Below are 25,948 nucleotides of genomic sequence, written 5' to 3'. Positions count from 1 at the left end.
AAAAAATCTTCTTGATTATATACAAGTCTATATTAACCTATGATGTATCTTCTGATTTCAGTGTAAAAGAAGCCTGCATCATTCTGAATCTTAGCGTGGGGTCTGCGCTGCTCCTGAAGGATGTATTACAGTCTGCAGCATTGTTCTTAGATAAAACCTCTACCAATGACAAAGTACCCTCTGCTACAGCGGCACTAAATGAACTTGGCGTCTATAAGCTGGCACCGCAGGATGTGGAAATTCTTTTCAGCTTACGAACAAACTGGCCAAATACTGGAAAGTAATTATTTCTCCATCCATATTGGTATCTTTTGGAGCATCAGTCCAACTCTTCTGTATTCGTTGTGTTTGTGTCTGGCCCTCTTGTATATATGTATTATAAATGGGTAAAATGATAGTTAAATGTCACAGTTGGCTCATTTACCAAGGCATGTTTTACATTTTCCAACAAAAGGTATCACTTGCAAGATCATATATATATGCACTAATGTAAGTTTTTTGTTTTTTTTCCCCCCATAAAAGCAAAGTTTAGTGTTGCATAATTATCTTCAACAATTGTAATTAATAACTTTAATATAAAATATGAATCTAAGAATATGCATCCACATTGTAAGTTGTAACTAAAGAGACCGGGAGGATGGACTATTCTGATACATAAGCTTTCCTCATTTGAGTAACTGGTTGATTTTCCAATAATGTAATATTCTTGTGAATATTTACCTGCATGTCACGGTAGAATCGACCGGATGGTCACAAGGTGGTTGTGCTACTATTTTACAGGAACTCACAGGCAACCAAAACAATAGCAAACATCCTGTATTGATGTTTTCATTGTATTCCACTATTTCTAAGGTTGACATTACACATCTATAAAGCCGGTCACAAATTCTGAAATTTTAGAAATCCCAAGCAATCGGTTTTCAGTTCTGCTTGCATAGTGACATTTTAAATGACTACTAGTCGAATATCCCATTGATCAACCAACCTCTTACATTCCTTCAGAGAAAAAAAATATATAAGAACGAACATACGTCGGCAGTATTTGCCAGACCGAACACAGCGCAGGGAGTCGGGCTCCTAGCATCATAGTTATGTACGACGCTAGGAGTCCCTGCCTCTCTGCAGGACAACTGTCCCGTACTGAAAACATGATTACAGTACGGGACAGTTGTGAGGCAGGGACTCCTAGCGTCGTACAGAACTATGATGCTAGGACCGTTCCTCCCTGCGCTGTGTTCGGTCCAGCAAATACTGCCGACATACGATCCGTATATCACGAGGCCTTACTATGTTTCGCATCTGTATTTGAATCTCTTTAGAACGTGTGGCATCATGTGCTGATTTTGAGACCTTCTAGCCTGCATCACATTGCTAGACAGGTTCTATTTAAGTGTTTACATTCAACAGGTCTGGCAGTGATCATGCTTGGGTGTGGATAGTAAAATTGAACCCAAATGTCAATTGAACTGTGAATTGGTTGATTTAGTAGCTAAGGGGGCAGTTACTTTATCACAGGGCTGAACAGCGTCATGTCTTCAATAAATGATACCATCATTTATAAACAGCGGTTTTTTTGCTTGTTATTTTTTACTTTTTAATAATAGACTGTTTGATCAAAAATATTCAAGTGTGAAAAATATGCAAAAATAGATGAAATTGGTAAGGGGGCAATTACTTTTTCACAGCGCTGTACATTGAAGGAGTTGTTCCAGAATCAACAATTATCACCGATCCACACGATAGGTGATAATTGTTAGGGACCTCCAGCGATCGTGAGAACGGGGATCCTAATCCTCCACAGTAAGGCGTAGCCTGAATGAAGCAGCGGTCAAGCACTCGGCTGTTTCCATAATTCCCATAGACTTTAAATTAAGCGGCAGTGTGCCTGTTCAACCGCTGCTCCATTGAATGTTACTGCGGTCGAGCAGTAAGGAGGAACTGGGGGTTCGGAATCTCCGTTATCAAGATTGGTGGGGGTCCCAGCGATCAATTAGCGCCTATTCTGTGGATTGTTGACAATTGTCGATTCTGGTACAACCCTTTTTTAAGAATGTGTTCATTGATTGAAAAATATGTTTAATTATTTTTCTCTTTTTTAAAAGTTAATCAAGCAGAAATAATTATCACATTGTTTTTAAATCTGAACAATTTTTTGTTTAACAGTTTACCTTTCTAATACATTACCTATCAGGCTTTTTCACCTATTTGTTGGATCATTGTGATCACTGATAGCTGCTGATGTATCTGCATGTATACACAGTGACCTGTCAGTCACTGGTGAAAGGCTTGGGGGAAGCGCTACCCCCATGAATTCAGGGGACTGTTTTTATTGTGCCATTTGGACTAATAGTACAGCAAACATGTCCCTGTAGTATTCGGTTGCAGACCTGCTTTTATATTTATATTCAAATGCATTTTACTTTTCATCATTCAACCTGGGATAATATCTACCAGTAAAAGTAATTTTATTAAATCTAAAATGCAAGTCCCGCAATAATCAACATTAAAGGAGCTAGGTCTTGAATGTTGCAGAAGATTTTTTCAGATGCATTCTCCTGTTGGAAAGATAAGTCTGTTAGTAAAAGTTCTGATAGCAAATTCAATTTAAAATCTGTGTAAGTGCAAGTCCATACAACTCTGTAAAAGGCTATTCCCTACATACAAAGGAGGCTGCCATGTTGTGGGCACTAATAATACTTAACCCCGTCACGACTGCCATACGGCAATATACGGTCTAACTGCCGATGCCCCGTGCAGTTGTCACATGTATAAACGTTGGCAGACTGGAATGGGGTTTAATGAGTGCAGTGCTGCTTCAGTGTGAGCAGTGCTGCGCCCTCATGTCTGCAGGGGCTTTAAGAGCCCCATAGTGTACACCACCCCCCCCCCCCCCCCTATAGATAGCACCACACAAAACCCCCTGTAGATAGTACCACCTAAGCTCCCTCTAGGAGCAGAATCTGCAGCCAGTGCTCTAGCCGCGGATTCCCCCACTAGAGGGAGGCCCTGACGTCGCAACACCCCCCCTCCCCCCCTGTAGATGGCAACCCTTTCCCCTGTAGATTGCACTCCTAGTAGGAGTTTAGGTGGCGCTATCTACGGTGTCAGATCGCTCTTTGCCGGGGATTCCGCTTCTAGAGAGGGCCCCTGACGTCACTGTCCACAGTCAGGGGCTCTCAAGGAGCGGAATCTCCGGCCGACATTCTGACCGGGGTTTCCGCTACTGGAGCAGCCCCTGGCGTCACTATCTATATATAGACAGTGACTGCAGGGCTCTCTAGGAGAGGAATCCCCGGCCGACATTGCGACATTGGATTCTGCTACTAGAGAAGTCCCTGGCGTCACTATCCATACATGGACAGTAAAAGAGGCAGCATTCCAGGGATAGTATCAAAAAAGGATACATTTATTCACCCATCAGTGGAATAGGATGTAACGTTTCAGCTGCTCAATGCAGCCTTTGTGGTTAAAGGCTGCACCTCTCTCTTTTTTGTCTACAATTTGGGATTTACAAGTCTGATCCCTGGAGGCCTGCACCCAGTTACCATGGAGGTTTTGTTCTACTGTGCTGCACATATGCTCTTTGGACATATATGGACAGTGATGTCAGGGGCTACTCCTGGAGCAGAATCCCCGGCCACAGCGTTGCCGACGCTCAGGCAGGGGATTCTGCTTTTAGAGTTAGCCCCTGATGTCACACGGCCACAGGGAGCTACAGTGGTGCTATCTACAGGGGGGGATTGAGCTATCTACAGGGGGTGTGGCATTATATGGGCACTACCTAGAGGGGGCACTGGTTCTATATACATGGGCACTATTTGCAGTGGGCACTGGCACTATCTACATGGGCACTGTGGTGTTTTCAGGTGGCTGGGACAAAAAAAAAAACAAAAAACACCTAACTAATAAAATGCATCCATCCTTTTTTTTTTACCGTTCATGAAAAACGGATGGCAAATGGCGGTGAAAAACGGTCAAACGGCCAGGAAATGGATTCAAATTTTGAGACACATTGATCCAAGACAGCCATGAAAAACTGACAGTTGATCCGTTGTTATCCGCCCTTTTTTCGTGTCGTGTGACTATAGCCTTATAGCCCTCTTCAATCTCCAGGGTAACGGAGAGAAGACGATGAATTGTTACAGAGTTGTACAGTGTGTAATATATAATATCCCTATATAACAAATATTTTTAAAAAAATACTAAAGTGTTCTTTCACATTTTTTGTTATTTGTCTGCTCATAATAAAAATTAAAAACATGGAATTAAACAAATCTAGAAAATTAAAGCCTCATAAGTCTTGTGAAAAACAAAGCGGAAATTGTTGGGATATTCAAAGGAGTTCCAAAAATATAGTTTAAAGAAGTGCGTATCCAAAATTGAAAATTTAACCTGGACACAAGGTCATCAATGACCCCTGGCCATGAAAGAGTTACTTGAGGAGGAATATATGCAGTGTGTTTATTTATTGCACCATTTGCTTATTAACCCCTTCCCTCGGATTTCCACTTGTTTTTTCCTCCCCACCTTCCAAAAGCAATAATTTCTTTATTTTCCGTCGGTATCGCCATATGAGCGTTTGTTTTTTGTGGGACAAGTTGTAGTTTTTCATGGCACCATTTATTGTACCGCATAATGTACTGGGAAGCAGAAAAAAATATTTGTGGGGTAAAATAGGCAAAAAACAGCGATTATGCAATTTTTTTTTAATGGCGTCCATCAGGCAGTAAAAACTACATATTCACATTATTCTACAGGTTGATACGATTATTGAGATACCAAATGTATATGTTTTGTTTTATGTTTGACCACTTTAAAAAAGACTTTGCTAAATAAAAAAAATATTTTGTGTCGCTATATTGTGAGAGCCATAACTTTTTAATTTTTCCATCAATTTAGCGGTGTTCGGTTTTAAATTTTGCAGGGCGAGCTGTAGTTTTCAGAAAGACGTTTTGGACAATTGTATGCTTCCAACGTTGGGAGAACAGTTTGGGGAATGCACTATTCTGTTCCAGCATGACTGCCTCGGTCTATGGATTTAGAATGAGATGTCATAAAAGCTCCTGTAGGTGGAATATGTAGGTGTCCTGCATACACTATATGGACAAAAGTATTTGAAGAAGCAGCGGCATAGATGCGACTATACAGCAGTAATGGGTAGTGTAGCGGAGAATCCAGCACTGGGGTAAGATATGCTGCACGACTGTTGTCCGTGCTATAGTGATGTTATACGTTACACAAAGTAAAAATATATGACAGCCATGTGCAGGAGAATTAGGAGATTCATTTTTGGGATACATATTAATTGAACAAACTCCCTTAAAACAGCGTGAAAAAATAAGGAAAAACTTTATTCTTTCTGGTTTCTGACCATTTTTCCCTTTAAAAAAAAAAAGACAATTTATATCGGCTCTTAATTTAAAATAATAAGAAAGGCCTAGGTTTCCCGCAAGCAAAAAAATAAATCATCTTTTAGAATGCTGCATTCAAAAATATTAAATTTTGCTCCGATCATGAAGGCCCAAAACACCGATCATGAAAGGCAATAAACAAGGAGAAAATGTATCAAGCATTCTACTCCAGTTTTCTGGCATAGAAAAGTTTGCAATCCGTTTTTGTGCAAAAATGTTGCACCTTTTTAAAAAATTTTACGCTGCCTCTGCCACTTTCAAAAGTGTGGGTGGGGTTAGCAGGTGGGACGTGGCCATTCGCAGCCTGACAAATTCATTAGAATTTATCACAGAAATTGGCATGCCTCTTAACTAGCATTTTTTTGGCTGTCCGTGGGCTCCAAATTGAAATCTACACCAGATATTAGCTGGCGTAGATTTCCATTAATTAACGGTAATTTCTGTTGTATTCAATTTGTTGGGCCGTGGGTGGCCCCACCTACTTTTTAAAATAACGGCGGGAGCGGTGTAAAAAAAAGTTAAAAGTTAAAGTTGCATACCGGTGCAAATTGGAAAAATACCAATTACCACAAAATAGACTATTCTTTCATTCCATTTAGCAGTAGAGCCAACTGTCCCCTGAACACATGGAGGATCGCATAATTCAAAGACGGTGTTGATAAAGGTTGTGTTCACATGTCAGTGAAATACTAGTCTTGTTTTTTTTTTTTCCATGATTCTTTTAAAATTCACAAATTGACTGACGTGTTAACACACCCAAAAGGTGGACAAGCCAATAAACTTCAATACCCAGTGCAGGTGAGAATATGAGAGCAGTGATCTGAATGGTTCTTATTGGCAGCTGCTCCGCTAGTCATACAAGTCTTGTATAGGGATGTCTTCTTCTGACCATAAGGGTATGTTCACACGTAAACAAACTTCTAAAAATACGGAGCTGTTTTTGAAGCCACTCGTGATTTTCGCGGCTGTTTTCACAGCCGTTTTTGGAGCTGTTTTCATTAGTCTATGAAAAACCGCTCTAAAAACGTCCCAAGTAGTGACCTGCACTTCTTTTTCGTGGCCATTTTTTTTACGCGGCCACGTAAAAAAACGGCCCATCGGAACAGAACGCAGTTTTTCCCATTGCAATCAATGGGCAGGTGTTTGGAGGCGTTCTGCTTCAGATTTTTCGGCCATTTGCGGCCCGAAAAACAGCCGAAAATAGGCAGTGTGAACATACCCTGACTATTAAACCGACAGATGACTTTACTACTGGCACATTCCTACTTGAAAATCGTTCCATATTAACTATGCATTATATATATTTTCTAAACGCAATAAAATATGCATAATACTTACATATCATGTTTGAACACTTCCCGTGTGAGTTTCTCAGGAGGAGCAGGTAAGTTGCTAACATCTACACCCAGTGTCTTTACAGCTACACAGAAAAAAAAATGCATGTTTTTAATAATCTTTTTAAGTATATTTAAATTGGCTGTATACAATAAAGAAACAATTGATACAGGTAAATCATTTAAACATAGGGCTGTGTATGTATAAAGTTCTCAATGCTTTGCTATTTATCTTGTACTGACCCTGAATTACAGCATGTATTGCAGCCCATTCTCTTGAATAGCTACAATTCTGCAGACTATTAAGAAAAAAATCCCTCATTGCTTCCGGTTAGCTCCGCACATTAAAAGTAGGAAGAAATAACTACCAGGATGCGATGCAGCGCACAGCTAAGCAGACTACAAGACCAGCGCTACCATTAGTTCCACCTCCGGCACTTGTTCTAGTACCTTGAATGACAACATCACAACATGTGACAGCAGTAGAGAATCATGACAGGTAGCGGTGGACACATCACCATGGTGAGCTAAAATTTACTGACGCAGACACGTGACAGGACGTCATAATGGACCCAAAAAAACAAAAAGATGGAGGGAACTATTTGATCAAAATGTGTGCTAAGAATCTCACACTAAGGCTGGGTTCACACGACCTATTTTCAGACATAATGGAGGCGTTTTACGCCTCGAATTACGTCTGAAAAAACGGCTCCAATACGTCGGCAAACATCTGCCCATTACTTTCAATGGGTTTGCCGATGTACTGTGCCGACGACCTGTCAAAATACGGCGTGTAAAATTACAGCCTCGTCAAAAGAAGTGCAGGACACTTCTTGGGACGTTTTCTTATAGACTCCTATGAAAACAGCTCCAAAAACGGACGTGAAAAACGCGAGTTGCTCAAAAAACGTCTGAAAATCAGGGGCTGGTTTCCCTGGAAAACAGCTCTGTAATTTCAGCCGTAATTGTCGATATTGTGTGCACATACCCTTATAGTTGAAGGCTATGTATATATATATATATATATATATATATATATATATATATATATATATATATATATATATATATATATGATTGTCCGTCAGTCTGATTAATGCAACTTCAAAAACACATTTTATTAAAAATTAATTTTCTACCTTTTGAGATACAGCTGCTTTGTATTCTGTATACAGAGCAGGTGTATCGCTCGATAAGACCTGAATCCGTCAGGTCTGCAGGACTGACTGGTTCAGTGATGGGGTACTGCGTGTCTCTGACACGCAGGATCCACCTGTAATCGATCACATCTAAGTTATGAGCTTAGTTGTGATCGATAGCAGCTTGATTCTGCATGTCAGAGGCACGCAGTACCCTGTCACTGAACCCGTCAGTCCTGCAGACCTGATGGATACAGGATTCACAGCAAGATACAGCTGCTCTGTATACAGAATACAAAGCAGCTGTATCTCAAAAAGTAAAAACATTTTTAATAAAATGTATTTAGGAAGTTGCACCAATCACACTGATGGACAGTTTTATTTAAAATAAGATGATGTCAAAGGTGTACATAGCCTTTAATATAGCAGTAATGCCAATTAAAATAATCCATATGTTCATGTCCGTGTATATTTTAATGTCTGCAGGGTGCTGCTGTATCTATAGGGTTTGTTTGATTTTGCATTGTAGTCCCAACAGATTAGCACCTCTCCATTTGTTTCACTTTGTTAAGAAGTGCGGACTAAATTTGTCTTTCATGTCATTATAAACACTGCAGAGAAAATGTACTATTATATACACTACCGTTCAAAAGTTTAGGGTCACTTCGAAATTTCCTTATTTTTGCAAGAAAAGCACAGTTTTTTTCAATGAACATTAAATTAATCAGAAATACATTCTATACATTGTTAATGTGCTAAATGACTATTCTAGCTGCAAATGTCTGGTTTTTAATGCAGTATCTACATAGGTGTATAGAGGCCCATTTCCAGCAACCATCACTCCAATGTTCTAATGGTACATTGTGTTTGCTAACTGTGTTAGAAGGCTAATGGATGATTAGAAAACACTTGAAAACCCTTGTGCAATTATGTTAGCACCACTGTAAACAGTTTTGCTGTTTAGAGGAGCTATAAAACGGACCTTACCTGCAAACGCTGATGCTGCTGCAGAATCAACTGTAGCCTCTGGTGCCGATGTGGCCGTCACGATGCAGGACCTGTGAGTGACGTCACAGATCTGCACTGTCAGAAGCTGGGCGTTCTGAAGAGAAGAGGATGTTACTTCTCTTCAGAGCGCCCAGCTAGTAAAAGTATTAAAAACGCCCCGATGTACGCACATAATACACGCCCACTTGGACTTTTACTTTTAAACACACCCACTTGGACTTTTGCAAGCCTCATTTGCATAAATACAAAAATAGTCATAACTTGGCCAAAAATGCTCGTTTTTTAAAAATAAAAACGTTACTGTAATCTACATTGCAGCGCCTATCTGCTGCAATAGCAGATAGGGGTTGCAAAATCTGGTGACAGAGCCTCTTTAAATTACCTCAACTTACTCAGGAAGATCAATTCTCGCTTACTGCACCCTTTACCACGGAAGATCTTCATAAAATTCTTAAGACCATCCCTTCGGGGAAAAGTCCTGGCCCAGATGGTTACACGATTCAGTACTACCGTGTTTCCCCGAAAGTAAGACAGTGTCTTACTTTCTTTTTATCCCCAAAAGCCCGACTATGTCTTACTTTCGGGGTATGTCTTATATTGTAAAAAAATTGTCGAATTTTTTTTTTTTTTTTTTTCACAAACTTTATTTAACTGTTTTACATTTTTTTTTTTTAGTCCCACCAGGGGACTTCACTATGCGATGTGCCGATCGCATATATAATGCTTTGGTATACTTAGTATACCGAAGCATTATTGCCTGTCAGTGTAAAACTGACAGGCAACCTATTAGGTCATGCCTCCGGCATCGCCTAACAGGCAGATGCTGAAGGCAGACCTGGGGGTCTTTGTTAGACCCCCGGCTGTCATGGAAACCCGACGGCGACCTGCGATTTGTTTGCGGGGGCGCCGATCGGGTGACAGAGGGAGCTCCCCCCTCTGTCAAACACATTAAATGCCGCTGTCGCTATTGACAGCGGTATTTAATGGGTTAAACTGCCGGAATCGGCGCGCGCTTCGATTCCGGCAGTTGCAGCAGGAGCAAGTGCAGGGGACGGCGCGGTGACATATGGAGAGGGGGCGGCGCGGAAGTGGGCAGGAGGCGGCAATACCCCCGTGTTTCCCCGAAAGTAAGACATATGTCTTACTTTCGGGGTACGGCTTATATTAGCCGACCCCCCTGAAACCCCCGATACGTCTTACAATCGGGGGTGTCTTACTATCGGGGAAAAGTACTATAAGACATTTAGCAGTGTTTTGTTGCCCCATTTCACGTCCTTGTGTAATTCTCTGATGGGGGGGCTCATTTGACTCGCCAATCCCTGGAAGCTCATATAACCGTTTTGCCGAAGGAAGGGAAAGATCCCGCGCTCTGTAGTAGCTATAGACCTATTTCATTGCTAAACACAGATAACAAGTGGTGGGCGAAGGCATTAACATCCACATTAGGCAAGCTTTTGCCTAAGCATATTGGCCCGGAACAAACAGGATTTGTTGGAGGTCGCCAGGGTAAGGATAACACAACAAGAGTAGTTCGGTTAGTTCAGCATGCTCGCTCAACACATACCCCATTGGTACTTCTTAGTACAGATACTGAGAAGGCCTTTGACAGGGTGAATTGGCAATATATGGTTGCTACCTTGTCAAAATTTGGGATCCCTATGGAATTTACACAAGCCATATTGACACTTTATCATCATCCAAGCGCTAAAGTTAGAGTAAATGGCATATTGTCGGATTCCTTTCGAATCTCAAATGGTACTAGGCAAGGATGCCCTCTATCTCCTTCGCTATTTGTGATGGTGATGGAGACCTTGATTCAGAGGATCCGCCAAGATGATGGTATAACTGGGCTAAAAATAGGCCAATTCACACATAAAACTGCGGCTTTCGCAGATGATCTGTTGCTAATGGTGACTGAGCCGTCTGTCTCCCTTCGGAACATAACACAAGCTTTTACAGAATTTGGTGCCATATCCAATTTTAAAATGAATTATATTATATCCGAGATTCTTAATCCGAGATTCTTAATGTCTCGATGCCTAGACAGTTGGTACCTCTGGTAGCAAGTAATTCTCCATTTCGATGGCTGTCCACCTCATACTTAGGTATCACTATCCCAACTTGCCCTTCGCAATTGTATACACTCAATTATGTTCCCCTGGTAGCGGCCATTAAACGCCAATTAGAATCCTTGAAGTTCCCGTTTATGTCTTGGATGGGTCGGAAAAATTTCCTAAAGACTTTTATAGTACCTAAAATCTTGTACTTGCTTCAGACACTACCAATATGGCTACCAAAATCGTTCTTCCTGTCAGTGAGACGTATTTTTTCGAACAAGAATAGACCCAGACATAGACATGTACAATTGATCAACTCTGTTAAGATGGGAGGCATGGGATTATCTGACATTCATACGTATTACATTGCTAATCACTTGAACAGATGGGTCTCGTTGCATCATTCCTCGCAGACTACTCTTTATACAGAGATAGAAAATACTTTAATGCCTGGATGGGAACAAAAGGCCCTGTGGAGTCTCGCTAAAAGTTCACACCTTGACCACTTCTCTAGCGTTCTTTTGAAGGGTACTATTCTGGTGTGGCTAGATATGCACACTAGATTGAACCTGCTCAATATGCCTTCTCGACATATGCCTTTGCGTTTAGTGCCTTGCTATGTACATCAGGACTCTACACTTATTCCTGAACCATGGGATATCCCGCATCACATCAAAGTCTCCCACTTGATAATTGATAACCCGCAGAGAAGTGTTTCCAGGGCCTTTGATAACTTAGGGTTGAGGTCTTGAGATTTCCTCTTTAAGCACACCTTTCTGAAATGTTGTACCGCTCTGATTGCTCTTTGCCCACTCAGACTTGTACTCAAAATTGGCTAGATAAGATGCTTTCGAACCCTGAGCTTCCCCGTAAAATGCTATCTACTTCATATAATAACTTAATCTCTCGGATCTGCCCCTCGACGCCTGGTTATATAGAAAAGTGGTCGGATGACCTCCACATCTCATTGACAGAACCCGAAATTAGATGCGATGGGGTTTTCTAGGTGCACTCGAATACAGGAAAGCTCCTACAAACTCTTAACTAGGTGGTATAAGACACCTGTGGTATTGCATGCTATTGATAGTGGAGTCCCAGATCTCTGCTGGAGATGTAATGCTTCACGGGGTACTTATTTACATATTTGGTGGGAATGTCCCCTTATTGTGCCTTTTTGGCAACAAATTGAGCAGAAAATTAACCACATCTGCTCTATGAAACTACATCTCACCCCTGAGTTAATTTTATTGTGGAAACCTACTCCCGATTTTACCCCTAAGAAGCACTGTCTTTCAACCTTGCTACTTACAGCCGCTAAATTACTAATACCGGTCTTATGGAGTACCACGGATCCTCCACAACTGTTTCACTGGGAAGCCAAAGTGTCAGAACTGGCAAGGTTGGAGGAATTAGCACATTGGGAATTGTTAGGCCTGATTCAGACAAACGTGGCGTTTTTGCGCACGGGGGGAGAAAAAGAAAAAGAGTGAAAAAGAGAAAAGAAAAAGAGAGAAAAAGAGGGAGAAAAAGAGAGAGAGAGAGAGAGAAAGAGAAAGAGAGAGAGAGAGAAAGAGAAAGAGAAAGAGAGAGAGAGAGAGAGAGAAAGAGAGAGAGAAAGAGAGAGAGAAAGAGAGAGAGAAAGAGAGAGAGAGAAAGAGAGAGAGAGAAAGAGAGAGAATCCGGCTCTGGAGTTGACCCTGACATCTCTGTCCATATGGATAGTGATGTCAGGAGCTGGAATCCCAGGCAGGGTGCTAGAAGTGGCTCTACTCCGGGACTCCAGCTCTGGCCAATCCTCTGACATCAATGTCCATATATGGACACCGATGTCAGTGGCTTCCCCAGTTCCGGAGCAGAGCCTATACTAGTGCTCTGCTCTGGGACACCTGCTCTGGAGTTGCCCCTTATATCACATTCCGGTCAGGAGCTTCTCCAGCAGAGGAATCCCCAGCCAAAGTGTCGGCAATGCTCTGGCTGGGGATTCCACTCCTAGAGGAAGCACCAATGGAGCTATCTACTGGGGGGGGGGGGGTGGCACTATCTACAAGGGATGTGGCAGTATCTAAGGAGCACAATGGGATGAATAAGGTGAGGGATCAGCGGCGTTCCTCCGAGGCTATACGTGGAGCGAAGTGGTGTTGGTTGCTGGCTGCCACCCACTGCAGTCCCTCGGTGGTAGATTCCTTCGTACCAGGGGCGGAGCATATGGAGAATAAATCAACAGAAAAAAAGCAGTGTAGCATCGGGTAACAGCGCCAGGCTCGGGAGGACAAGGAACGAGTTCACAGATGAATGATCAAGGTAATCTTTTATTTGAACGACGACGCGTTTCTGGACAGGACTGGTCCCTTTGTCAGGTCAGTTACAATGTTTGCACGTGTAGGGTGCTAATATATGCAGGGAAATAACCGGTGCAGAGCTGTTGATTTCTCACGTTTAAAATCCCAAAAAGCCGTTGCGGGGATGAAACCCTCCATATGGCTTAGAATTAACACCAAGTTTATATAAAACAATACATGTCATCCACATTAATATACAATTAGTCATAGGAATATTTCCAACTCTTTGGATATAATTTATTATTATACTATGTTGGATTGTCTACCAAAGTTTCATTTGGTCAATATTTATTTCAGATTACAAATGGGTATAAGGCGGAATTCACACGACAGGGTTTCCCGGCCGGGTGCCGGCCGTTCATAAATCGGCCGGCACCCGGCTGCATTAGGAACAATAGACCCCTAATGGGGCTATTCACACGACCGATTTTTTGACGGGCCGGGAAAACCGGCCGTCAAAAAATGGGACATGCCCTATTTTCGGCCGGGTACCCGGCCCCCATAGAAGTCTATGGGGCCGGGTAATACACGGCCATCACCGGAATGTGTCCCGAGTGATGGCCGGGTCTACTGTCGCTCGCGCTCTCTCTCCTCCTCCTCCTCACAGTGCAGAGTGCATGTGAGGAGGAGGAGGGTCTTTTTTTGCTCCCTGTAGGAGTCGGAATCCCCAATCCCCAATCCCCAGCCGCGGATTGGGGATTCCGCTACAGGAGAAGTGAGTGACTACACTGTCCATATATGGACACAGCGAAGTCACTCACTTCTGCAGCGGAATCCCCAACTCTATGGCCGGGGATGCCGCTACAGGAGAAGTGAGTGACTACACTGTCCATATATGGACACAGCAAAGTCACTCACTTCTGCAGCGGAATCCCCGACTCTATGGCCGGGGATGCCGCTACAGGAGAAGTGAGTGACTACACTGTCCATATATGGACACACGTCACTCACTTCTGAAGCGGAATTCCCAACCTGTGGCAGGGAATTCCTCTCCAGGAGAAGTCAGTGACTACACTGTCCATATATGGACATTGAAGTTAGTGACTTCTCCTGGAAGGGGGGGGGGGATGGGTGCAACCTACAGGGGGCAGGGTGGCATCACCTACAGGGGGCAGGGTGGCATCACCTGCAGGGGGCAGGGTGGCATCACCTGCAGGGGGCAGGGTGGCATCACCTGCAGGGGGCAGGGTGGCATCACCTGCAGGGGGCAGGGTGGCATCACCTGCAGGGGGCCGGGTGGCATCACCTACAGGGGGCCGGGAGGCATCACCTACAGGGGGCAGGGTGGCATCACCTACAGGGGGCAGGGTGGCATCACCTGCAGGGGGCTGGGTGGCATTACCTGCAGGGGGCTGGGTGGCATTACCTGCAGGGGGCTGGGTGGCATTACCTACAAAGGGCTGTGTGTGGCAACAAATTTAAATGAAATTCATCCGATTTTAAAACGGACAGGGAAAAAAACAGATGCAAATCGGGTCCAAATCGGCCGGTAAAAACTGCAACACGGCCCGGAACGGATGCAAACCGGCCGGGAAAAATCGGCCAAAAACTGCCAATTTTCCCGGCCGACACTCGGACCATGTCGTGTGAATGAGGCCTAAAGGTAAAAACACATGTATTTATAAATAAAACAATGCTTGTTATGGTGGATCTACTTGGTTTGTTCTTGTACTGTTAGTACTGTACATCGTACTATTTTTTAATCAAAGTAAACTTGTGTCACATTCTATGCTGATCCTTCATATGTCTCGTTTATCACGAAAGAAGGTATGATTAGTTTTTACTTTTTATTACTCATATTCAACTTTTTTTGTAGTTAGAAGGAAAAGAAGGATAAAAAATATTTTTATATGTAAAAGCTAATAATGCAGGACTGCTTGTTTTTATGTTTTCACTATTGCAGGCAACATAAAACAAGCAGTCCTGCATTATTAGCTTTTATTTATAAAAATATTTTTTATCTTTTTCCTTCTAACTACAATTTTTTTTCGAATACGAGTAATAAAAATAAAAACGAATCATACCTTCTTTTGTGATAAACGAGACATATGAAGGATCAGCATAGAACGTGACAAGTTTACTTTGCGTTTTTATACTGTGGATTTTGATGCGTTTTTTTGGTAATAAACTAGTCAGATACAATAAGCAAGCGGAAACGCAAGATAAATTGACATGCTGCGGATTTTGAAATATGCATCGCAGGTCAATTTACCTGCAGAAATCTAAACGAAACGTGTAGATGCGATTTCTTAAAGTCGCATTTACTTTGCTGGTACTGTATTGCACTACGGATTTGCCGCACTAAAACACACACGTATTACGCATCGTGTGCATTTGGCCTTATGAGGGGGAAAAACAGCAGCGCCGGGGGAGCGGGGTGGTTCTTTGAGAAAGCTGGGGTTAAACTGCAACCGTGGAAGTACCACTTCCAGCATGTCTTATAGCACAGGGCACACTGGGAGCTGTTGTTACACAGTTAAATATTACGCCTGATAAAGAACACTAAAACTGTAGTTTTATTAACCGCTAGGCGCACCACGACACAACTGTACATCCTGTGTCTTAGCGCACAAGGACGTACAGTTACTGCGCGGTTCCCGATGCGCCGGGAACTGGGAGGCCAGCTGTCTCTGAACGCTGACACTCCACTGTTGCCGATCAGCGGTTGCCACTGATTTCAGCAAATAACTCCTTAAATGCGGCGATCGATTGCAATCACCACATTTTAGGTTTTTTTTTGCACATCGGCAGACTTCAGAATGAAATCGCAATGTTTGCCGATGGCTAGCATGGCGACCGGAGGCCAAACAATGGCCTCCGTGTCTGGCATGTACGGAAGCCTATCACGACCAGCCTCCTGATAGGCTTCCTGTCAGAGTGACAGGAAGTCACTGTGTCGTTCCCGATGCACACTGTGGGTGACAGTGTCGGTAACAGTGTGCATCGGGAGGTCAGCTGTCCACGACAGCTGACATTCCACCGTTGCCGATCAGCGGCTCATCGCAGCTGATTTCGGCAATTAACCACTTGAATGCAGCGATCGATTGTGATCGCCGCATTTAGGGGTTTGTAGCATATGGGCAGCCCCCATGCAATTGTGGGGATTGCCGATGGTTGTGATGGCATCCGGAGGCCAGACAACGGCCTCTGGGTCTGCCATGTATGGAAGCCTATGAGGACCAGCCTCTAGCTGGTCCTCGTAGACTTACTGTCAGAATGACTGTGACGTCACACTGACGGTTGAAATACATTACACTACTATCAAGTGCTATCTGCGATCAAGTGCTAAAAATGTTTTACAAAAGTGTAAAAATAAGTTGTTGTTTTTTTCCTATAATAAGTTTTTTATTATACGAAAAAAACAAAACCGTTAGAAAACAGTACACATATTTGGTATCAGCGCATTCGTAACGACCCAAACTATATTATTTTTCCCGAACGGTGAACACTGAAAAAAAAATTGACGAAAAACAATGCCAGAATCACTATTTTTTGGTCACCATCCCTCCCAAAATATAGAATAAAAAGTGATCAAAAAGTTGCATGTACCCCAAAGTAGTACCAATAAAAACTACAACTCGTCCCGCAAAAAACAAGCCCTTACACAGCTTTTTTTGACTGAAAAAAAAAAAAAAAAAAAAAGTTACGGCTCTCAGAATATGGGGACACAAAAAATGTATTCTTTTAGAAACAAGTGATTTTATTGTGCAAACGCTGCAAAACATAAAAAAAACTATATACATATGGTATCGCCGTATTTGTACCGACCTGCAAAATAAAGAAAAACTGTCATTTATAGCGCATAATGAACGCCATAAGAAATAAAGCATTTAAAACACCAAAATCGCAGGTTTTTTTCACCTTAACTCTAAATAAAATTTAATAAAAAATGTCATAAAGTTGTATGTACCAAAAAATGATACCAATAAAAACGACACCTCGTCCCATCAAAACTAAGCCCTCACACCGCTCCATGGACCAAAGAATAAAATAGTTATGGCTCTCAGAATGTGTTGATACAAAACTACCGTATATATTTTTTTTAACAAATAGTTTTTTCTTTTGAAAAGCAGTAAAATATAAAAAATAAAAAAAATATATATATATTTGGTATCACCGTAATCGCATTGACCCGCAGAATAAAATTAAGTTGTATTTTTTACCGCACGGTGAGAGCGGTAAAAACGAAACCCAAAAAAACAATGGAGGAATCTACGTTTTTTCCAATTTCACCCCGCAAAGAATTTTCTTTTCAGTTTCCCAGGATATTATATGGTACTTTAAATCGTGTCAATAGAAACTACAACTCTTCCCGCAAAAAACGAAGCCCTCACACCGCTCTATTGATGGAAAAATTTAAAAAAAAGTTATGGCATTTTGAAGGCGGGGAGTGAAAAACTAAAATGGAAAAGCAAAAAAGGATCAGTCCTGCAAAGGTTAATTAATTTGTAATAAAAAAGACAATTATTACCACACGTGTGGTATTGTCATACTCGGGAGAGATTGCGTTACAAATTTTGGGCAGCTTTTTCTCCTTTATCCCTTGTGAAAACTAAAAAAATCCATTATTTTAGTGGACAAAAAAGTTGATATTCATTTTCACAGCCTAATTCCACTAAATTCTGCAAAACACCTGTGGGGTCAAAATGCTCACTATGCCCCTAGAAAAAATTCCTTGAGGGGTGTAGTTTCCCAGATGGGGTCACTTTGGGGGGGGGGGGGTGTTTCCATTGTTTTGGTCCCTCCACTGCATTGCAACCGAAACATGGCTGTGAAAACCAATCCAGCAAAATCTGCGCTCCAAAATCCAAATGGCGCTCCTTCCCTTCTGAGCCCTGCTGTGTGTCCAAACATCAGTTTATTACCACATATGGGGTATTTACATAAATCGGGAGAAGATGCTTTACAAATGTTGGGGTGCATTTTCTTCTTTATTCCTTGTAAATATTACAAATTTCTATGTTTTTTCAGAAAAAAAGTAGATTTTCATTTTCACAGACTAACTCCAATAAATATAGCAAAATACCTGTGGGGTCAAAATGCTAACTATACCCCTAGATAAATTCATTGAGGGGTGTAGTTTTTCCAAATGGGGTCACGTTTTGGGAGTTTCCTCTGTTTTGGCACTACAAGACCTCTTCAAACCTGACATAGTGCCTAAAATATAATCTAAAAAAAAGGGGGCCCCAAAATCCACTAGGTGCTCCTTTGCTTCTGAGGCCCGTGTTTCAGTCCAGTAGCACACTAGGGCCACATGTGGGATATTTCTAAAAACTGCAGAATCTGGGCAATAAATAATGATTGCGTTTCTCTGGTAAAAACCTTCTGTCTTACAGAAAAAAAATGTATTACAAATGAATTTTGGGAAAAAAAAAATAAATTTGTAAATATCCTCTCTACTTTGCTTTGTTTCCGGTGAAACACCTAAAGGGTTAAGAAACTTTTGGGGGATTCTAATATATAAGGCCCTCAAAACCACTTCAGAACTAAACTGGTACCTGTAAAAATAGCCTTTTGAATTTTTCTTGAAAATGTGAGAAATCGCTGCTAAAGTTCTAAACCTTGAAAATAAAAGGACGTTCAAAAAAACGATGCAAACATAAAGTAGACATATGGGAAATGTTAACTAGTGACTATTTTGTGTGGTATTACTATCTGTTTTACAAGCAGATCCATTTACATTTAGAAAAATGCAAATTTTTGCAAATTTTCCCTAAATTTGTGTTTTTCACTAATAAATATTAAATTTAATCGACCAAATTTTTCCACTAACATAAAGTACAATATGTCATGAGAAAATCTCAAAATAGCTTGTATTGGTAAAAGCATTCCCAAGTTATTACCGCATAAAGGGACATGTCAGATTTAAAAAAAAATCGGCTGTGCTACAATGCCAAAACAGGCTGCGTCCTAAAGGGGTTAAAGATATATAAAAAATGGGCTAACCTAGCCAAAGATTCTCTCCACAATAAGGTAGCACGCTAACCAGGCATGGAGGGGATGTTAGACCCTTAATATTGGTCCAGGCAGGGTTCAGTTTATTTGCTCTGTTGACTCATGATAGGGAAGTGGTTACATCAGGGCAGGTAGCTATCTAGCCATCTGCTGGTACCTCCTGTTAATACGCTATCCTGGTCCTTCCTTGCCTGGTTAGCCTGTTACCTTATTGTGGAGAGAATCTTTGGCTAGCTTAGCCCATTTTTTATATATCTGTAATAAAACTACAATTTTAGCGTTCTTTATCAGGCAGAAGATTTAAAGAGGCTCTGTCACCACATTATAAGTGGCCTATCTCCTACATAATGTGATCGGCGCTGTAATGTAGATTACAGCAGTGTTTTTTATTTAGAAAAACTATCATTTTTGACGGAGTAACGACCTATTTTAGCTTTATGCTAATGACTTTCTTAATGCCCAACTGGGCGTGTTTTACTTTTTGACTAAGTGGGCGTTGTAAAGAGGAGTATTATCACCTATATAAATATATTTCTTGCCAATTTATTATACTCAAGATACCACAATATTCACATATATTAAACCAAAAAAGAGATCTTGATATCATCCAATTATTTTGTCAAAATATAATTAATTTTTATTTAGATATTTTAAAATTTATTATACATCAATACAAAAATAACCCCCCTCCCAAGTATATACTATAGACATGTAAAAAATATATAAAAGAAAACCAGGTGACCTCAATTATGATGTCATAAATCATGAATGGTATAAACTCCTCATGAAAGTGTAATTACACCTCAGGTGAAGTGAATAACATGTATTCCCATAAAGCCCGATCAACATGGCCATATGATGACATAAATCATGAATAGTATAGACTTCTCATGAAGTCAATTACACCTCAGGTGAAGTGAATAACATATATTCCCATAGAGCACGATCAACATGGCAATTGAAGTCACAGTGCGATAGGTTTATATAAATAGCATATCCACGCTGGTAATCCTGCTAAGGGCAATACAAGGAAAATAGCACTACAATAAGCAATAGTAATTGCAAAGGACCAACCAATGTTAGAAGTAGAGCATACCTGAGGAGGACATAATGTATATATGATAGGGCACCTGGACACCGAGCACCTCGACGCGCGTTTCGCAACCTTCGTCAGAATATATGTTATTCACTTCACCTGAGGTGTAATTGACTTCATGAGAAGTCTATACTATTCATGATTTATGTCATCATATGGCCATGTTGATCGGGCTTTATGGGAATACATGTTATTCACTTCACCTGAGGTGTAATTACACTTTCATGAGGAGTTTATACCATTCATGATTTATGACATCATAATTGAGGTCACCTGGTTTTCTTTTATATATTTTTTACATGTCTATAGTATATACTTGGGAGGGGGGTTATTTTTGTATTGATGTATAATAAATTGTAAAATATCTAAATAAAAATTAATTATATTTTGACAAAATAATTGGATGATATCAAGATCTCTTTTTTGGTTTAATAGTTGTAAAGAGGAGTGTATGACGCTGACCAATCAGCGTCATACACTTCTCTCCATTCATTTACACAGCACATAGTGATCTTACTAGATCACTATGTGCAGCCACATACACACACATTAAAGTTACTCAAGTGTCCTGAGAGTTAATAGACATTACCTCCAGCCAGGACGTGATGTCTATTCAGAATCCTGACACTCTGCTAACGTTTGTGTGTGATTTACAGCACCTCAAGCGTAATCTCGCGAGATTATGCTGTAAATGATAACCCAGCGTGATCTCGATGTGATGTGCTGTAAATCTCAGACAAACGTTACCAAAGTGTCAGGATTGTGAATAGACATCCCGTCCTGGCTGGAAGTGATGTCTATTCACTGTCAGGACACTTCGGTAACGTTAATGTGTGTGTATGTGACTGCACATAGTGATCTAGTAAGATCACTATATGGTGTGTAAATGAATGGAGCGTCATACACTTCTCTCCACAACGCCCACTTGGCCATATAGTAAAACACGCCCAGTTGTCTATTAAGAAAGTCTTTAGCATAAATCTAAAATAGGTCATAACTTCGTCAAAAATGATCGTTTTTCTAAATAAAAAACACTGCTGTAATCTACATTACAGCGCCAATCACATCATGTACAATATAGGCCACTTATAATGTGGTGACAGAGCCTCTTTAACTTTCAACTAAGTGGATGAAATATTTATCTTGGATACTTACTCTGTTGTTCCACAGCAGTAAGGGTATGTTCACACGGCCTATTTTCGGCCGTTTTTCAGGCTGTAAACGCCCAAAAGATCGGAAGCAGAACGCCTTCAAACAGCTGCCCATTGATTTCAATGGGAAAACTGCGTTCTGTTCCGACGGAGCGTTTTTAGCTGCGTTTTTTTACGCGTAGGACACTTCTTGGGACGTTTTTGGAGTCGTTTTCCATAGACTATTGAAAAAAGCTCCAAAAACGGCCGTGAAAAACGCGAAAATAGCGAGTTGCCTAAAAAAGTCTGAAAATCAGGAGCTGTTTTCCCTTGAAAACAGCTCCGTATTTTGAGACGTTTTTGCTCACTGCGTGTGAACATACCCTTAGGAAGGTAAAGCTGAGTGAATACTTGGGAAAGCTGAGTGGTTCTTTGAGAAATCCAGAGTACCATCACTCCCAGCATGCCCTATAGTAGAGGCTTAGACAGGGCATGCTGGGCATGTTGTACCATAGCAGTAGGGGAGGTAAATCATACCTCCCAACCGTCCCCGGTCCGGCGGGTCAGTCCCGGTTTCTCACCGTTGTCCCACCGTCCTGGGCGGTCTGCAAAATGTCACGCTGGGCGCTGCATCAAAACAGCTGATCGCTGCTGACTGCAGCAGCGATCAAAAGAAGGCAGGACTCACCGGTCAGGTGACTGGACTGGTTCACTCCTGGGCCGGCATCGACACCAGTGAGAACGCCACTGCAAGACTCCTGCCTTCTTCTGACGGTGAGTGACGTCAAAGCAGAGTGGAGAGTGGCAGCAGTAGGGCCGGCTACCTCTACGTCTCTCCGCTCTGGTGGCATTGTGGCACAAAGTATAAGGGGGTTGTGTTGCGCTACCTACAGGGGTCTGTGTAGCTATGTACAGGGGGGCTCTGTGTGGCGCCATCTACAGGGGGGGCTGTGTGTGGAGCCATCTACAGGGGGGGCTGTGTGTGGAGCCATCTACAGGGGGGGCTGTGTGTGGAGCCATCTACAGGGGGGGCTGTGTGTGGAGCCATCTACAGGGGGGGCTGTGTGTGGAGCCATCTACAGGGGGGGCTGTGTGTGGAGCCATCTACAGGGGGGGCTGTGTGTGGAGCGATCTACAAGGGGGCTCTGGTGGGTGATGTTTCCACTGACCGGTAGCAGAGTTACACAACTGGAATAAAAAAAATCCCCATCATGTAACTCTGCTACCTGTCAATTGAAAAGTCATCCACCACAGGGTCTCCCTCTTGACTTTCATTGTTCTCAGCCTTTTGGTTTGTCCTGCAGCTGCTGCCGTGATGAGCAAATGTTCTACCCAAGATAGGAAAAGTAACATAAAGACGATATAACCTGATCCATAATATCTGTGATATCCAGACAGTCTAGAGATCCGCAGTGAGAATGTGCGCTTGTTATTTGCAGAAGGATCTGGCCGTGATTTGATGTGTTTATGCCGGATATTGGGCGTGGTTAGGGGCGTGGCTTAAAATGTCCCCAACTTTTGAATTCGGAAAAGAGGAGGTATGGGTAAATGTCAGTGGTAACTTGAAAAAGCTGGGGCTCCACTACAACAGCGAAACCCTGAATGCAAATGTGAACATAGCCTTATCCCAGTACACACACAAAGCAGCTTATTCTGAAAAGTCACCTGAAACTAGTTCTCTGTCAGTGCATGATTGATTACAATAAATAAATACATTTGTACCAATTCCTTAATATTTTATGAATAGCTTTTCAAAGCCAGACATGCACTCGGATGTCTTACCCTCAATGTACTGAGTCCCTGTTACAAAGCCTTGGCCTGAAGGGTCCAGAATTCCAAAGATGGCATCCACATTAGACTCATCAAAAAGGCATGGATAGTCCACATCTGCCAGCCTGGCAAGCTTCAATTGTTCTAACTGTGTTATAAGGAATTCTCTGGGTCTCTCTGTAAAATTACATTTTTGAAATGGTTAAACAAATGTTGACATTTCATCATTGTAGACATTTGTCAATATTTCTAGAATATTACAATGTCAATAAACGAGTGCCTTAGTATATACTAAATATCTGAGATCTTTTTCACATTTGAGCAATTTACTTTCTTATCTGTTGTATTCATAAAATGTTATACATGTTATTCAGAATTAAAGGGGTTTTCCAATCCTTTTTTTTATTTTTTAAATCAATGCAATGTTCCTCTATTAAGATATTAGTGCACTCTGTCTAGCTTTTTCTTGATAATAAATGGTTTTAGTAACATTACTCCCTATTGTTTACCTTGAGAGGTTTGTTTTGCTCAGTAAGTTCATTCCTCTTCTCTTCCTGTGTTTCTCCTCCCTGCATGCACTGCTCTAGTCCCAGCATGCAATGTGCATGCAGCAGTGCACTTGCTCCGCCTACTACACCCAGCTCTACTAACTTCTGCAATCTCAGTCTTCATTTTGGTGCTCTCATTCTATTACTGATAGCACAAGCTGAAATCACTGGATATCTGCGTTTTTAACCTCTTAACGCCGAAGGGCGGATATATCAGTCCTCTGCAGCTGCTAGTTCGCGCAGGAGGAGGGATATATCCGTCCTGTGATGGCGTGGGTACTGCCAGTGTACCCACACGATCAGCGGCAGGAGCACGGCTGTTATACACAGCCTGGCTCCTGCTGCAACTGCGGGAATCGAAGCGCGCTCCGATTCCGGCAGTTTAACCCATTAAATGCCGCTGTCAATAGTGACAGCGGCATCTAATGTGTTTGACAGAGGGAGGGAGCTCCCTCTGTTTTATACTGACAGGCAATAATGCTTTGGTATACGAAGTATACCAAAGCATTATATATGCGATCGGCACATCGCATAGTGAAGTCCCATGGTGGGACTAAAAAAAAAAATGTCAATCCGTTAAATAAAGTTGGTGAAAAAACAAAAAAAAAAATTACAGTGAAAATTAAAAAAAACACTTTTTGGGCAAAAAAAGTAGTTTTATTTGAAGTAAAAGTGTCAAAACAAAATCACACATACACATATATGGTATCCCCGCGATCGTAACCACTTGAACAATAAAATTAACACATTAATTAAACCGCTGGATGAACGGCGTCCAAAAAAACAACGGCATAATTCGCTCTTTTCTCCCATTCCCACCATAAAAAATTAAATAAAAATTAATCTAAGTCCTATGTACCCCAAAATAGTACTAATGAAAACTACACATTGTCCCGCAAAAATCAAGCCCACGTACGGCCACATAGACGGAAAAATAAAACCGTTACGGCTCTTGGAACGCGGCGATGCAAAAACAAGTAATTTTTTTCTAAAAGGGTTTTTATTGTGCAAACGTAGGAAAACATATAAAACCTTTACATATTTGGTATCCCCGTAACCGTGCCGAGCCATAGAATAAAGTTAACATGTTATTTACGCTGCATAGTAAACGGCGTAAATTTATAACGTGAAAATCAATGCTGGAATAGCTGCTTATTTTCAATTCTCTCCTAAAATAAAGTTAATAAAAGTTAATCAATATATTAAAAGCATCTAAAAATGGTACAATTACAAAATACAACTCGTCCCGCAAAAAACAAGCCCTTATATGGCTATGTCAACGGAATAAAAAAAAAGTTACGACTCTTGGAATGCTACCATGAAAACACAAAAAATAATCCTTGGTCATTAACGTGCAAATAAACCTCATAAAACTGTTTTTTTCCCGTGCGCCATCTACAGGCCTAATGTAGTATTGCCTTTCCAGAGATGACAACGTATGAATTAGTGTATAGCACCATCTGCTGCTCTAGATTAGTAGCGCGGTAATGATTTATGTGGTAAATGATCAATCAACCCTCGACCCCTGGAGACCCTCTGCGACTCACAATGGCGCCTCTCATTCCTCGTACGTTTTTAACAAATTTTTAAAGCAACAGTGAATGTGCCGGCTCCATAATAGTCTCTGACTCAAAGCGAAAGGACAAGTGCTTCACAGCAGAAAGGGACATTACCAGGCCGGTGGTACAGGAGGAGACTTGTTAGATTGTTCACCAACTCCATTATCTTGTTTTCTCGAAGGTAGTCCTCCGCCTCCTGCGCCCGTTCAGCTGCCATACTCTGAGCGTCTCCTGTTGCTAAGACACCGAATACGTAATCCGCGCGACTCAGGAAACAGATATCACCTCAAACGTATATCCGTATCCTGGTCCCTGCATGACGCGGGCGGCAGCCATCATTTCCTGTCAGAGTAGATCGTTCTTTCTACTTCATCTCCCTGCTGTTCGTTCGTTAGGGAGCGTATACCAGCCCGTAGTGTTTTACACGAGGACCGTTCTCATTGTCATTATGTATAGCATTGAAATATGACATTTACTTTTACCCAAATAATAAAACATCCTTCATAACTTCGTGTATTTCTTTTCAGTATGGCAATACAAACACAAATTCAGTCATCCGTATACTGCATCCCATATATGATACTGAAGTGGTTTTCTTATTT

The 25,948-nt window shown here is 41.6% G+C and overlaps 2 protein-coding genes across 3 annotated transcripts in view; one reads left to right on the top strand and one right to left on the bottom strand.

The window, feature by feature from the left end:
* Nucleotides 1–4,857, top strand: part of RINT1 (RAD50 interactor 1) — a 28,274-nt gene extending 23,417 nt beyond the window's left edge. For both annotated transcript variants that reach the window (XM_075857286.1, XM_075857287.1), the window contains one exon: nucleotides 62–4,857. In XM_075857286.1, the coding sequence (XP_075713401.1) occupies nucleotides 62–284 (223 nt within the window). In that variant the 3' untranslated portion in view covers nucleotides 285–4,857. The remainder of the gene's footprint in view (nucleotides 1–61) is intronic.
* EFCAB10 (EF-hand calcium binding domain 10) lies at nucleotides 801–25,709 on the bottom strand. The gene is made up of 4 exons (XM_075857289.1): nucleotides 25,461–25,709; nucleotides 23,252–23,416; nucleotides 6,750–6,831; nucleotides 801–2,555 (listed from the first exon to the last, which is right to left on the bottom strand). Exons 1-4 carry the CDS (start codon nucleotides 25,561–25,563, stop codon nucleotides 2,513–2,515), a joined length of 393 nt encoding a protein of 130 aa, XP_075713404.1. The 5' UTR covers nucleotides 25,564–25,709; the 3' UTR covers nucleotides 801–2,512.
* Nucleotides 25,710–25,948: the final 239 nt, after the last annotated feature.

Source organism: Rhinoderma darwinii, chromosome 3, assembly GCF_050947455.1.
Source record: "Rhinoderma darwinii isolate aRhiDar2 chromosome 3, aRhiDar2.hap1, whole genome shotgun sequence".
Lineage (NCBI taxonomy): Eukaryota > Metazoa > Chordata > Amphibia > Anura > Rhinodermatidae > Rhinoderma > Rhinoderma darwinii.
The sequence above is the reverse complement of the archived record's forward strand: the minus strand, read 5'-3'. Positions and strand labels throughout refer to the sequence as shown.